The 15,908-nt window shown below is 43.6% G+C and overlaps 1 protein-coding gene across 4 annotated transcripts in view; it reads left to right on the forward strand.

Moving 5' to 3' along the window:
- Positions 1-15,908, forward strand: part of LOC110486079 (son of sevenless homolog 1) — an 82,010-nt gene that overhangs the window by 25,359 nt on the left and 40,743 nt on the right. For all 4 annotated transcript variants that reach the window (XM_036940733.2, XM_036940731.2, XM_036940732.2 and 1 more), the window contains exons 4-8: positions 8,022-8,186; positions 9,075-9,284; positions 9,765-9,908; positions 10,113-10,223; positions 11,153-11,251. In XM_036940733.2, coding sequence (XP_036796628.1) covers positions 8,022-8,186; positions 9,075-9,284; positions 9,765-9,908; positions 10,113-10,223; positions 11,153-11,251 — 729 coding nt within the window. The remainder of the gene's footprint in view (positions 1-8,021; positions 8,187-9,074; positions 9,285-9,764; positions 9,909-10,112; positions 10,224-11,152; positions 11,252-15,908) is intronic.

The following is a 15,908-nucleotide window of genomic DNA, read 5'->3' on the forward strand; positions in this document are numbered from 1 at the left end:
ATAAAAAATAAAAATAAATGTATTGCAGAGCCTTTCCATAAGTACACTCAACTTTATTCAACTGTCTTCTGACTGTGATTAGAGCGATGTTGATTGCCTTTGCCTATCGCTCATCATCTTCAACCATCAGTGAGTCCACCAAATGCATTGTTTTCTCACCACATCTGGATGGAACCATAACGAATTACTATGGCTGGCTGGCTGGCTTTGCCCGAGCTCCGTTGCCCGCATCTCCATGTCGCCTGGGTTGCGCCCGACCGGCTCCATCCTCCCCTTTTGAATAATTTTGCACGCCCAATTTTTCAGTTTTTGATTTGTTAAAAAAGTTAGAAATATCCAATAAATGTCGTTCCACTTCATGATTGTGTCCCACTTGTTGTTGATTCTTCACAAAAAAATACAGTTTTATATCTTTATGTTTGAAGCCTGAAATGTGGCAAAAGGTCGCAAAGTTCAAGGGGGCCGAATACTTTCGCAAGGCACTGTATATATTGGTATTTGGTAGTTTATTAGGATCCCCATTAGTTGTTGCAAAAGCAGCAGCTACTCTTTCTGAAGTACACACAAAACATTTAACATGGCATAATACAGAACATTAAGACAAAAACAGCTCAAGGACAGAACTACATACATTTAAAACAAGGCACACGTAGCCTACATACAGTGGGGCAAAAAAGTATTTAGTCAGCCACCAATTGTGCAAGTTCTCCCACTTAAAAAGATGAGAGGCCTGTAATTTTCATCATAGGTACACTTCAACTATGACAGACCAAAATGAGGAAAAAAAATCCAGAAAATCACATGAATTTATTTGCAAATTATGGTGGAAAATAAGTATTTGGTCAATAACAAAAGTTTATCTCAATACTTTGTCATTGCCAATAAAGGGTACATAACAGAGGTCAAACGTTTTCTGTAAGTCTTCACAAGGTTTTCACACACTGTTGCTGGTATTTTGGCCCATTCCTCCATGCAGATCTCCTCTAGAGCAGTGATGTTTTGGGGCTGTTGCTGGGCAACATGGACTTTCAACTCCCTCCAAAGATTTTCTATGGGGTTGAGATCTGGAGACTGGATAGGCCACTCCAGGACCTTGAAATGCTTCTTACGAAGCCACTCCTTCGTTGCCCGGGTGGTGTGTTTGGGATTATTGTCATGCTGAAAGACCCAGCAACGTTTCATCTTCAATGCCCTTGCTGATGGAAGGAGGTTTTCACTCAATCTCACGATACATGGCCCCATTCATGCTTTCCTTTACACGGATCAGTCGTCCTGGTCCCTTTGCAGAAAAACAGCCCCAAAGCATGATGTTTCCACCCCCATGCTTCACAGTAGGTATGGTGTTCTTTGGATGCAACTCAGCATTCTTTGTCCTCCAAACACGACAAGTTGAGTTTTTACCAAAAAGTTATATTTTGGTTTCATCTGACCATATGACATTCTCCCAATCTTCTTCTGGATCATCCAAATGCTCTCTAGCAAACTTCAGACGGGCCTGGACATGTACTGGCTTAAGCAGGGGGACACGTCTGGCACTGCAGGATTTGAGTCCCTGGCGGCCTAGTGTGTTACTGATGGTAAGCTTTGTTACTTTGGTCCCAGCTCTCTGCAGGTCATTCACTAGGTTCCCCCGTGTGGTTCTGGGATTTTTGCTCACCGTTCTTGTGATCATTTTGACCCCGCGGGGTGAGATTTTGCGTGGAGCCCCAGATCGAGAGAGAATTTCAGTGGCCTTGTATGTCTTCCATTTCCTATTAATTGCTCCCACAGTTGATTTCTTCAAACCAAGCTGCTTACCTATTGCAGATATTCAGTCTTCCCAGCCTGGTGCAGGTCTACAATTTTGTTTCTGGTGTCCTTTGACAGCTCTTTGGTCTTGGCCATAGTGAAGTTTGGAGTGTGACTGTTTGCGGTTGTGGACAGGTGTCTTTTATACTGATAACAAGTTCAAACAGGTGCCATTAATACAGGTAACGAGTGAAGGACAGAGGAGCCTCTTAAAGAAGTTGTTACAGGTCTGTGAGATCCAGAAATCTTGCTTGTTTGTAGGTGACCAAATACTTGTTTTCCACCATAATTTGCAAATAAATTCATTAAAAATCCTACAATGTGATTTTCCTAATTTTTTTTCCTAATTTTGTCTGTCATAGTTGAAGTGAACCTATGATGAAAATTACAGGCCTCATCTTTTTAAGGGGGAGAACTTGCACAATTGGTGTCTGACTAAATACTTTTTTGCCCTACTGTATTTTTGGCTGGTTTGGGCTCTGAGCGCCGTTCTCAGATAAAGCTTTTTTTAAATTAATTTTTATCTGACACAGCGGATGTGTTAACGACCGTTCCACAGGTGCATGTTCATGGTTCATTCAACAAGCATGTAAAACAGCATTTAAACCCATTACAATGGATTTTTACTAATTATCTTTGAAAGACAGTGTCCTGAAAAGGGACGTTTATTTTTTTGCTGTGTGTGTGTGTGTGTATATATACGTGCACACACACATACATACACACATCTTGATTAGATCATTTTCAACCCACTGAGTCAATACATGTTAGAATCACCTGAGGCAGTGATTACAGCTGTGAGTTTTTCTGCGTAAGTCTCGAAGAGCTTTGCAGACCTGGATTGTATAATATTTGCCCATTATTCAAAAAAGTCTTCAAGCTCTGTGAAGTTGGTGGTTGATCATTGCTAGACATCCATTTTCAATTCTTGTCATAAATCTGCTTAAAAATCTATGTCTGTAACTAGGCCACTCAGGAACATGCAATGTCGTCTTGGTAAGCAACTCCACTGTATATGTGGCCTTGTGAAAGGTGAATTTGTCTGTTGGAAAGCAGACTGAACCAAGTTTTCCTCTAGGATTTTGCCTGTGCTTAGCTATATTCCTACTCTTTTTATTTAAAAAAAATTGTTGGATTTGCCCAAAACATAATGCTTTGTATTCAGGACCATGTTAATTTCTTTGCAACATTGTGTGAAGTGCCTTACTGCAAACAGGATGCATGTTTTTGAATATTTCTATTCTGTACGGTCTTCCCTCTTCACTCTGTTATTTAGGTTAGTGTTGTGGAGTAACTACAATGTTGATCCATCCTCAGTTATCTCCTAAATGAAATACAATTTTATTTGTTTCATACACTTGTTTAGCAGATGTTATTGCAGGTGTTGCTGAATGCTTGTGTTTCTAGCTCCAACAGTGCAGAAATATCTAACAATTTCACAACAATGCACACACGCCTAAAGGAATGGAATTAAGAATGCTCCTCCAAATATTTATACAATGTCAGAGCGGCATAGACTAAGATACAGTAGAATAGGATATAATACAATATATACATATAGATATGAGCAATGAAAAATATGTAAATATTATTATTAAAGTGACTAGTGTTCCATTTATTAAAGTGGCCAGTGATTTCAAGTCTATGTAAATAGGGCAGCAGCCTCTGTGCTAGTGATGGCTATTTAACACTGATAGCCTTGAAACTGCTTTTCAGTCTCTCGGACCCAGCTTGTCCTTGATGAACTTTTTGGCCTTCCTGTAGTAGTTTCCCCCAGTGAGGCATTGGGCAGACCACACCACCCTCTGGAGAGCCCTGCGGTTGCGGGCTGTGCAGTTGCCATACCAGGTGTGATACAGCCTGACAGGATGCTCTCCGTTGTGCATCTGTAGAAGTTTGTGAGGGTTTTAGGTGCCAAGCCAAATTACTTCAGCCTCCTGAGGTTGAAGAGGCGCTTTTGCGCTTTCTTCACCACACTGTCTGTGTGTGTGGACCATTTCAAATTGTCAGTGATGTGTACGCCGAGGAACTTGAAGCCTTCCACCTTCTCCACTGCGGTCCCATCGATGTGGATAGGGGGTGCTCCCTCCGCTGTTTCCTGAAGTCCACAATCAGCTCCTTTTGTTTTGTTGATGTTGGGTAAGAGGTTATTTTCCTGGTCCCACACTCCCAGGGCCCTCACCTCCTCCCTCTAGGCTGTCTCATAATTGTTGTTAATCAGCCCTACTGCTGTTTTGTAGTCTGCAAATGTAATGATTTGAGTTGGAGGCGTGCATGGCCACACAGTCATGGGTGAACACGGAATACAGGAGGGGGCTGAGCACGCATCCTTGTGGGGCCCCAGTGTTGAGGATCAGTGAAGTGGAGGTGTTGTTTCATACCTTCACGTCCAGGGGGCAGCCCATCACGAAGTCTAGGACCCAGTTGCAGAGGGCGGGGTTCAAACCCAGGGCCTCAAGCTTTGTGATGAGCTTAGGGCAGTGTAGTGCGATTGCATCATCTGTGAATCTATGGGCCGGTAAGTACATTGAATTGAGTCTAGGTTGTCAGGTAAGGTAGAGATGATATGATCCTTGACTATTTTCTCAAAGCATTTCATGATGACAGAAGTGAGTGCTACGGGGCGATAGTCTATTTGTTCAGTTACCTTTGCTTTCTTGGGTACAGGAAGAATGGTGGACATCTTGAGCATGTTTGGGACAGCAGTCTGGGATATGGAGAGATTGAATATGTCCGTAAACACTCCATCCAGCTGGTCTGCGCATGCTCTGAGGATGCGGCTATGATCCTTGACTGGGCCGGGAGCCTTGTGAGGGTTAACATGCTTAAATGTCTTACTCGCACCGGCCACGGAGAAGGAGAGCCCACAGTCTTTGGTAGTGGGCCGCGTCGGTGGCACTGTGCTATCCTCAACGAGGGCGAAGAAGGTGTTTAGCTTGTCCGGAAGCAAGACGTCGGTTTTCGCGACGTGGCTGGATTTTCCTCTGTAGTCATTGACTGTCTGTAGACCCTCCCACATACGTCTAGTGTCCGAGCCGTTGAATTGCGACGCCGCTTTGTCTCTTTACTAATGTTTTGCCTGTTTGATTGCCTTACGGGGGGAGCTACACTGTTTGTATTCAACCATATTCCCAGTCACCTTGCCATGGTTAAATGCGATGATTCGCGCTTTCAGTTTTCCGCAAATGCTGCCATCTATCCACGGTTTCTGGTTAGGGTAGGTTTTAATAGTCACAGTGGGTACAACATCGATAAATTTCCTGATGAACTCAGTCACCGTATCAGTGTGTATTAATTTATGTTATTTTTAGAGGCTACCCGAAACATATCCCAGTCCGCGTGATTAAAACAACCTTGAAGCATGGATTTCCGATTGGTCAGACAAGCGTTGAATAGTCCTTAGCACGGGTCCTTCCTGTTTGAGTTTATGCCATAGGAAGGGGTGATCAGATTTGCCGAAGGGAGGGCCTTGTAGGCATCCCGGAAGTCGGAGTAGCATTGATTGAGTGTTTTAGCAGCGCGAGTACTACAGTCAATGTGTTGATAGACCTTTTGCTGCATTTTTCTCAGATTTGCTTTGTTAAAGTCTCCAGCTACAATAAATGCGGCCTCATATGTGGTTTCCAGTTTGCATAAAGTCCAGTGAAGTTCTTTGAGGGCAGCCGTGGTATCGGCTTGAAGGGGAATATACACGGCTGTGACTATAACCGAAGATAATTCTCTTGGAAGGTAATACGGTCGGCATTTGATTGAGGTATGAAAAAAAGGTGTTGAGTTCCTGTACGTTAACACAATCACGCCATGAGTAGTTAATCATGAAACATACACCCCTGCCCTTCTTCTTCCCGGAGAGATATTTATTTCTGTCTGCGCGATGAACTGAGAACCCTGTACGGACTCAGACAGTATATCTCAAGAGTGCCATGTTTCCTTGAAACGGAGTATGTTACAATCCCTGATGTCTCTCTGGATGGAAATCCTCGCCCTGAGCTCATCAACTTTATTATCCAGAGACTGAACATTAGCGAGTAATATACTCTGATGCGGTGGATGGTGTGCGCGCCTCCTGAGTCGGACTAGAAGTCCACTCTGAGTACTTTTTTTCCGCCGATGGTGTTTTGGATCTGCCTCTTGAATCAGTTCAATTGCCCTGGGGGGTATGAACAAAGGGTCCGATTGGGGAAAGTTGTATTCCTGGTCGTAATGCTGGTGAGTTACCACTGCTCTGATATCCAAAAGTTATTTCCGGCTGTATTTAATAACACACATTTCCTGGGCTAATAATGTAAGAAATAACACACAAACAAATACTGCAAAGTTCCCTAAGAGCTAGAAGCATGGCAGCCATATCTGTCGGCGCCATTTTCATTAATGGCTCTCACAGCCATTCGCCTCGGTAAATGTTCCAAAATCACGGTTGGCCTCATGGTGAAATCCCTGAGCGGTTTCCTTCTTCTCCGGCAACTGATTTAGGAAGGATACCTGTATCTTTGTAGTGACTGTGTGTATTGATAACTGCACCATGCGAAAAGTGATATTCAATGTCTGCTTAATTTTTACCCATCTACCAATAGGTGCCCTTTGCAAACCATTGGAAAACCTTGCTGGTCTTTGTGGTTTAATCTGTGCTTGAAATTCACTGCTTGACTGGGGGGACCTTACTAATTGTATGGGCTAGGCATTTAAAAATCACGTTAAAACTTCTATTTTTGCACACAATGTATTATGTGACTTGTTAAGCACATTTTTACTCTTGAATTTATTTAGGCTTGCCATAAAATGTTAAATACTTATTGACCCAAGACATTTCAGCTTTTACTTTTTTATTAATTTATAAACATTTCTCAAAACAATTCCACTTTGAAGTTATGGGGTATTGATCAGTGACACAAAATTATGGTGTGAATAGTTTCTGAAGTCACAGTAAAAAGTCCTGAATGTTGCAAGTAGGACTGTCTGTCATATATATTAATTTATTCATTTATTCTAGCTGTTCTACACAGTATATCTGAAAGTGTTGTAATCCTCCTGCGCAGGGCCCGGTTACTGATGTCTGTGTTCTACACTTCAGAAAGTGACAATGTTATGAAACAGAAAAAGGATTGATTGGACTGCTTTTTTAAAGTGACTCAATAAACAAAATAGACATTTTGTGTTTTCCAAAATGTTTTCTGTTTCGGTTCTTATTGAACACAGCCCTGGTAAAGGTATTGGCCACTTTTCTCACAATACCTTTACTGACCAATAGAGGGAGACGTTGAACTGTTTTGTGAAATTGGTCACTTATTGAAAATCCAGGATGAACCTGTGAAGCTTAACAAAATGTTTTCCCCCATGCCAAATACTTTGAGATGATATTAAAGGGGTAATCTGCAGTTGAAACAAAGTTTTGGTAAAAAAAAGCTGTGGGATGGGTATGGAGAAATGTAGAAAGCCAGTATGAGGGTTTGCACACAGGCTAGAATGAATTGTGGCTGTAGAGTTCTCAAACCATGAAGTACAATTCCAAGGATATGCAAAGATCTACTTAATTTAGACCATGCTTCGAAGAATACAAAAGGTTAAAGTTCTGAAAGACCTAAACTTTTTGCACTTTTACATTTTTGTACTCTTTCACCTATTGCCCCTTTAAATAAGGAATGATAGTGTTCTAAAATGTAAAGCCTAACTAACACCTAACCAGAGATGACCAAGCAACCTTTTAAAAACATGCCTCTTTTTGGATACTTGCTAAGAATATTCCACTTATATTCTTCAGAACTTTTTTGCTATGAGCTCCTAGTGCTCTTTGTTTTAGAAATACACATATACATTCATGTGCAGCAACAACATCATTACTGTGGTTGACATCATTTTACGAACACAGGTTATACAATTCTTAGCTAATTACCTTGCATAACCATCTCACATTACTTAATTACTATTAAAGTACCTATTGTGCCCAATTACTGTTCAATGATGTGTACCGGTAACTAAAACGCTTGACGGAATTCTTACCCTGCACATTCTGCATTCTGTGGCCCGTTTTGGCCTACACCGTTTCCATTTGTTTGAAAGTACAGTGGTCGGATTGTACAGTAGTCAAACCCCACTGACCCTGCTTTTACCCATGATTCATTTCGCCATGATTCCTGTTCTTTATTAAGGAGGCACTAAGGTACAATGTCAACCACCACGTAGGTGTACGTGTACATTGTGGACTAATTTCCCCATAATTCCTCTCCCTTGTTCAGGAGGTACTAGGGTACAAGATTGACCACCAGGTGTCGGTGTACATTGTGGCAGTGTTGGAGTACATCTCAGCAGACATCCTAAAGCTGGCAGGGAACTACGTAAGGAACATCCGCCACTACGAGATCTCCCAGCAGGACATCACCGTGGCCATGTGTGCCGATAAGGTGAGAGTAACGCCTGTGTTTTGTAATGCATTATGAAGAGGGTTTTCAACATCAGCTACAATGACATCTCCCAGCAGGACATCACTGGCCATTTATGACAATAAACAATTTCTAGTTATATAAGTGTTATTCTTCAAGATTCAATGACTGTACCAATCCCAGATTGTCCCTTTTTTATGTTGCTATGAGTATTAAATTAGATTAGCTTGTAAATGCTATTGTTGTTGGCCTTAGTGGTGGTGTGTGATGGTGAGAAGGCCCAGGAACCACACTGACTGGCCAATATTCCACTAAAGCTGGAGTCCATAGGGTCATTTCTGAACATAAGCTGATGAAGAATGCCAGCTGAATGAGCGAGAGTGTGTGTGCTCGTGCTCGCGCTTCTAAGCTTTGGTCTCTCAGGATCTATTTCAATTCAGGAAGTAAACTGAAATTCCAATTTCACATTTTCTTTATAGAAAATTACTGAAGAAAATTGGAATTGGAATTTCAGTTTACTCCCTGAATTGACTGAACTAAAATGAATTGACTCCAACCTGGTATCTATGCTGATGTCCCTCTGTGTGACTATTCAACCTATAATTATTTATTTTTATTTAACTAGGCAAGTCAGTTAAGAACAAATTCATATTTACAATGACGGCCTACACCGGCCAAACCCAGACGACGCTGGGCCAATTGTGCGCCGCCCTATGGGTCTCCCAATCACAGCCGGATATGATACAGACAGGATTCAAACAAGAGACTGTAGTGATGCCTCTTGCACTGAGATGCAGTGGCGTAGACCGCTGCGCCACCCGGGAGCAAAAAGTGGTCTAGAACACTCTTCTTGAGTAATTGGTAAGAATATGTCTGGCCGTTTCTACTCCCCCCCCCCCCCATCTCCAGGTTCTGATGGACATGTTCCACCAGGATGAGGAGGACATCAGCGGTTTCCCCCTGATGGACGAGGAGCCGTCCACCAGCGAGGAGCAGACCTACTACGACCTGGTCAAGACCTTCATGGCCGAGGTCCGACAGTACCTGCGCGACCTCAACCTCATCATCAAGGTGTTCCGCGAGCCCTTGGCCTCCGACGCCATACTCTTCTCTCACCATGTGAGTAGTGATGGAGGTAGACTCATATACACACACACACACACACGTGCAGCGATGATCTTCCATCATGACTTTGTTTGACTCTACTTTGGTCTTTTTCCGCTACTTTTTTCCCCTCTCTACCACCGCTCTCTCACTTCTCTACTGCCACCTTCCTGCATTACTGTTCTCCCCCTTCCACCTATCTCTCTATCACCCTCCCACACGACTCGCTCTCTCTCTCTTCCCCCAACTCTCTCACTTCTCTACTGCCACCTTCCTGCATTACTGTTCTCTCCCTTCCACCTATCTCTCTATCACCCTCCCCCTCTTCCCACACGACTCACTCTCTCTCACCCTCCCCCTCTTCCCACACGACTCGCTCTCGCTCTTCCCCCAACTCTCTCACGGCCTCCCTCCTCTTTCTTAATTCCCTGTCTCCCATCCTCTCTCTCTCTCGCTCTCTCTCCTCTCTCTCCCCCTCTCTACTACCCCCTGCAGGACGTGGAGAACATCTTCAGCCGCATAGTGGACATCCACGAGGTCACCCTTAAGCTGCTGGGCCTTATTGAAGACACGGTGGAGATGACAGATGAAGGGAGCCCACACCCACTGGTGGGCAGCTGCTTTGAAGACCTGGCTGAGGTTGGTTTGTGTGGTGGTCGTGGGTGTGTGTTTCTGAGTGGGTGGGTGCGTGCGTTAGATCAGGGAGCTAACGCAAGTCTTCAGGTCCCAGGCAAGGTTACTTGTCATTCGCAGACCCCACTTACACCCTATGGTTGTAGCCAGTGTCAGCAGCACGACTGTTATAACACATGACATTTGATACAGCTTTCTTTTTGTTTCCAGGAGCTGGCCTTCGACCCCTACGAGACATATGCTCAAGACATCCTGCGGACTGGCTTCCACGATCACTTCCTCAACCAGTTGTCTAAACCGGGAGCTGCCTTCTACCTCCAGGTCAGAGACCATAGCCCCCAGCCTACTGACCACACTCCCAAGCCTGCTCATTACTCCCCCAGCCCACTGACCACTCTCCCTAGCCTGCTCATTACTCCCCCAGCCTACTGACCACTCCTTATCATAATCCCAAAGTTCAGGCTTGATTACTCCATTGTTTATGTGTTTGTTGTCATAGGAGACATTGTAAACAACTGATGTATTCAAATTATGTTTTAAGAAAGTTATGAGTTGCTCTGATGGAATGTAAGTAATCGTGTACTACAAATATTATTGGTCGCGTGCTATTTACATGTGAATTTCATTGGAAGCATTTGCTCTTTAACTTTTTTGTTGGTTGCCATTCTTGGATGTGCATCTGACACAAGTTGGCATTAAATTATGACTGTAAGGGCAACCAGGCAAGGTCCACGCCAGGAAGGCCCAGAAATATAATTTTTTTGAGAATCAAGATGAAAGTGGAAATGTTAAGCCCTTTTTAGACCTGTACATGCCTCATGTAAAAGCTTTTGATTTGTGAACCGTACATGATACAGGCAGCGTCTTGGTGTCATTGTGCTCCAAAATATGAATTCGAATTAATGTGAACAGTTGTATTTCAGAATCTAGACATACTCCACATTTTAGAGCACACTATAAGGAGTATAATTGCATCAAGATGTTGTCTGTATCATGTACAGTTCATGGATCATGAGGTCTTTACAGGAGGCATGTATAGGTCTAAAAAGGGCATAAAATATACACTTTAATCACGATTTAAAAAAAATTATTGTGATTTATTTATCATTTTTTTTAAAGCACGTCAAACATTCATCCCAATGCAGTTCCTGTGAGAATTGCCCCCCCCACCACTGTTTACCTTGATAAGATTTGACACTTTATTACCTGCCCAAGTTAACCCTCATCTCGCTCTGTCTCTGACTCCCCAGTCTATATGCGAAGGCTTTAAGGAAGCAGTCCAGTACGTCCTGCCCCGGTTGCTCCTCACACCGGTCTATCATTGTCTCCACTATTTCGAGATCTTAAAGGTAAGCATGTATGAGGATTCATAATGTGGTCCTCTGTAGCTCAATTGGTTGAGCATGGCACTTGCTGCATTGCCAGGATTGTGGGTTCGATTCCCAGGGCCACCCATAACGTAAAAATGTATGCACGCTGGACTGGAAATCACTTTGGATGAAAGTCTGCTAAATGGCATATATTATAACATTTAATAATATAATTTAATAATATACATTTAATAATAATAGTGTATAAATAGTGTATAAATATGTTGTGTCGGTATCTCCGAAGGTATGGATCAGAATGCCTTGGTTGGATGCAGGGGGCTGTTTTTTCTCCGATGATCCGCCAGCCCACAGTTGATGTGGAATCTCAATGTTTTTCTTTTTTTTTTCTTTAAATAATGCAGTTTAAAACAACAACAAAGGGGTCCCATCTAAGGGATGGGGCAGGAGAAATGTAACCACTCTCAAATTCATAGACAGATCTATGGATTCAAGGACTTGACATCCATGGGATCAACATGATCGTTTTAACCATGAGGCATTTTTTAAATATTTTTAAAGAATGAATGGGTATATATCATTCATTTAAAAGTTTAAAAATGAATGTATCAATTGCAGATTGCCCCTTGGGAGGTTCCACACTCCTCGTATTGTTTAACTTATTCAGACAGGTTTGAAATCAGAGAAGGGAGAGTAGGTGGGAGGGACACAGAAGGAAGGATGCCGCGATTGGTCTCTGGTGGGTAGTCATGCATGTGTTTTAGAGCAGAAAGTGTTACCGCTGGACCACATGATCTGTACTAGCGTGGAATATCTGCCAAAAGTCACAAGGACAGGAACCATGTGCCCCCCCCGAGAGAGCCTTAGTGCCGGGCTTCTTGTTCACACTTAGGCAGAGATTTGGCCCACACAGTCCTTATTCTCCCCTAAGCCTCTTTCCAGCAAGCCATGGAAGTGGCGGCTGCTCTGGAGAGGGCTAAATCGCAGAATTTCTTTTCTACCCCTAGCTTACTTACTGCGAGTCCAGGGTAAAGGGAAAGTGGGTTTAGAGAGGAGAGGAGTCTCTTTCTGCCTTGTCCTCAGATGGCATAGCCAAAGGGACAGCCATAGGATGCAAACCCATGGGTTATGCAACTCCGTGGAAGGTTAGTTCCACTCCGCTGGCACATAGTAGAACACTCCTTACACGTCGTTCATTATTTCCCATAGAACGCATAGTCCCTCATTGATTATCCTTTACATGTCATGCGTTTGCACAGGTATACAAGACTATAACAGACCATGGGGCTCCCGAGTGGCGCAGCGGTCTAAGGCACTGCATCTCAGTGTAAGAGGCGTCACTACAGTCCCTGGTTTGAATCCAGGCTGCTCAACCACATCCGGCCGTGATTGGGAGCCCCATAGGGCGGCGCACAGTTGGCACAGCGTCGTCCAGGTTTGGCCGGGGGTAGGCTGTCATTGTAAATAAGAATTAGTTCTTAACTGACTTGCCTAGTTAAATAAATAAATATATATATATATATATATATATTAATAATAATATAGACACTGTTGCTACAGATGCAAAAGGTAGGGCTTTCTGTACTTTAACCACGGCATGCTAGCTACCTTATTAGTTTAGAGACTTGAATAAAACTGCAAAGAAGATGACATAGATAAAAAACTGACGGTTACTTTAGGTCCGCTCACCTAAACACATTTGGCTACCAGAGCCATGTACGTGTATATATTGCTTATACATTGTATTCAGACACCTTGACTTTTTACACATTTTGTTACGTTACAGCCTTATTCTAAAATTGATTAAATAGTTTTTTTCCCTCATCAATCTACACACAATACCCCATAACGACTATTCAGACCCTTTAGTCAGTACTTTGATGATGCACCTTTGTCAGCAATTACAACCATGAGTCTTCTTGGGTATGAGGCTACAAGCTTGGCACACCTGTATTTGGGGAGTTTCTCCCATTCTTCTTTGCAGATCCTCTCCAGCTCTGTCAGGTTGGATAGGGAACGTCACTGCACAGCTATGTTCAGGTCTTTCCAGACCGGGTTCAAGTCCAGGCTCTGGCTGGGCCACTCAAGGACATTCAGAGATTTGTCCCGAAGCCACTCCTGTGTTGTCGTGGCTGCGGGCTCAGGGTCATTGTCCTGTTGGAAGGTGAACTTTCACCCCAGTCTGAGATCCTGAGCGCTCTGGAGCAGGTTTTCATCAAGGATCTCACTCTGCTTTGCTCCATTCATCTTTCCCTTGATCCTGACTAGTCTCACAGTCCCTGCCGCTGAACCCCACCATGCTTCACCTTAGGGGCCGTGCCAGGTTTCCGCCAGACATGGCGCTTGGCATTCAGGCCAAATAATTCAATCTTGGTTTCATCAGACCAGAGAATCTTGTTTCTCATGGTCTGAGAGTTTTTAGGTGCCTTTTGGCAAAGTCCAAGCTGGCAGTCATGTGCCTTTTTACTGAGGAGTGGCTTCCGTCTGGCCACTCTAACATAAAGGCCAGATTGGTGGAGTACTGCAGATATGGTTGTCCTTCTGGAATATTCTCCCATCTCCACAGAGGAACTCTGGAGCTTTGTCAGAGTGACCATCAGATTCCTGGTCAGGCCCTTCTCCCCCGTTTGCTCCGTTTGGCTGGGTGGTCAGCTCTAGGAAGAGTCTTGGTGGTTCCAAAATTCTTTCATTTAAGAATGGTGGAGGCCACTGTGTTCTTGGGGACCTTCAATGCTGCAGTAATTTTGGGGTACCCTTCCCCAGATCTGTGCCTCAACACAGTCCTGTCTCGGACCTCTACGTACAATTCCTTCAACCTCAAATCAAATCAAATCAAATTTTATTTGTCACATACACATGGTTAGCAGATGTTAATGCGAGTGTAGCGAAATGCTTGTGCTTCTAGTTCCGACAATGCAGTAATAACAAGTAATCTAACTAACAATTCCAAAACTACTGTCTTGTACACAGTGTAAGGGGATAAAGAATATGTACATAAGGATATATGAATGAGTGATGGTATAGAGCAGCATAGGCAAGATACAGTAGATGGTATCGAGTACAGTATATACATATGAGATGAGTATGTAAACAAAGTGGCATAGTTAAAGTGGCTAGTGATACATGTATTACATAAGAATACAGTCGATGATATAGAGTACAGTATATACGTATGCATATGAGATGAATAATGTAGGGTAAGTAACATTATATAAGGTAGCATTGTTTAAAGTGGCTAGTGATATATTTACATCATTTCCCATCAATTCCCATTATTAAAGTGGCTGGAGTTGTGTCAGTGTGTTGGCAGCAGCCACTCAATGTTAGTGGTGGCTGTTTAACAGTCTGATGGCCTTGAGATAGAAGCTGTTTTTCAGTCTCTCGGTCCCAGCTTTGATGCACCTGTACTGACCTCGCCTTCTGGATGATAGCGGGGTGAACAGGCAGTGGCTCGGGTGGTTGATGTCCTTGATGATCTTTATGGCCTTCCTGTGACATCGGGTGGTGTAGGTGTCCTGGAGGGCAGGTAGTTTGCCCCCGGTGATGCGTTGTGCAGACCTCACTACCCTCTGGAGAGCCTTACGGTTGTGGGCGGAGCAGTTGCCGTACCAGGCGGTGATACAGCCCGCCAGGATGCTCTCGATTGTGCATCTGTAGAAGTTTGTGAGTGCTTTTGGTGACAAGCCGAATTTCTTCAGCCTCCTGAGGTTGAAGAGGCGGTGCTGCGCCTTCTTCACAATGCTGTCTGTGTGAGTGGACCAATTCAGTTTGTCTGTGATGTGTATGCCGAGGAACTTAAAACTTGCTACCCTCTCCACTACTGTTCCATCGATGTGGATAGTTCCCTCTGCTGTTTCCTGAAGTCCACAATCATCTCCTTAGTTTTGTTGACGTTGAGTGTGAGGTTATTTTCCTGACACCACACTCCGAGGGCCCTCACCTCCTCCCTGTAGGCCGTCTCGTCGTTGTTGGTAATCAAGTTTTAATAAATGTTAGAATAAGGCTGTAAAAAAAATCAAGGGGTCTGAAAAATTGAATGCGCTATAGTCGTGGCCAAAAGTTTTGAGAATGACACAAATATACATTTTCACAGTCTGCTGCCTCAGTTTGTATGATGGCAATTTGCATATACTCCAGAATGTTATGAAGATTGATCAGATGAATTGCAATTAATTGAAATTTGCCATGCAAATGAACTGAATCCCCCCAAAAACATTTCCAATGCATTTCAGCCCTGCCACAAAAGGACCAGCTGACATCATGTCAATGATTATCTCGTTAACAAAGGTGTGAGTGTTGACGAGGACCAGGCTGGAGATCACTCTGTCATGCTGATTGAGTTTGAATAACTGACTGGAAGCTTCAAAATGAGGGTGGTGCTTGGAATCATTGTTCTTCCTCTGTCAACCATGCTTACCTGCAAGGAAATATGTGCCGTCATCATTGCTTTGCACAAAAAGGGCTTCACAGGCAATGATATTGCTGCCAGTAAGATTGCACCTAAATCAACCATTTATCGGATCATCAAGAACTTCAAGGAGAGCGGTTCAATTGTTGTGAAGAAGGCTTCAGGGCGCCCAAGAAAGTCCAGCAAGCGCCAGGACCGTCTCCTAAAGTTGATTCGGCTGCGGGATCGGGGCACCACCAGTACAGAGCTTGCTCAGGAATGTCAGCTGGC

The sequence above is a fragment of the Oncorhynchus mykiss genome, chromosome 13, assembly GCF_057628025.1.
Source record: "Oncorhynchus mykiss isolate SJ-2025 chromosome 13, ASM5762802v1, whole genome shotgun sequence".
NCBI classification, from domain to species: domain Eukaryota; kingdom Metazoa; phylum Chordata; class Actinopteri; order Salmoniformes; family Salmonidae; genus Oncorhynchus; species Oncorhynchus mykiss.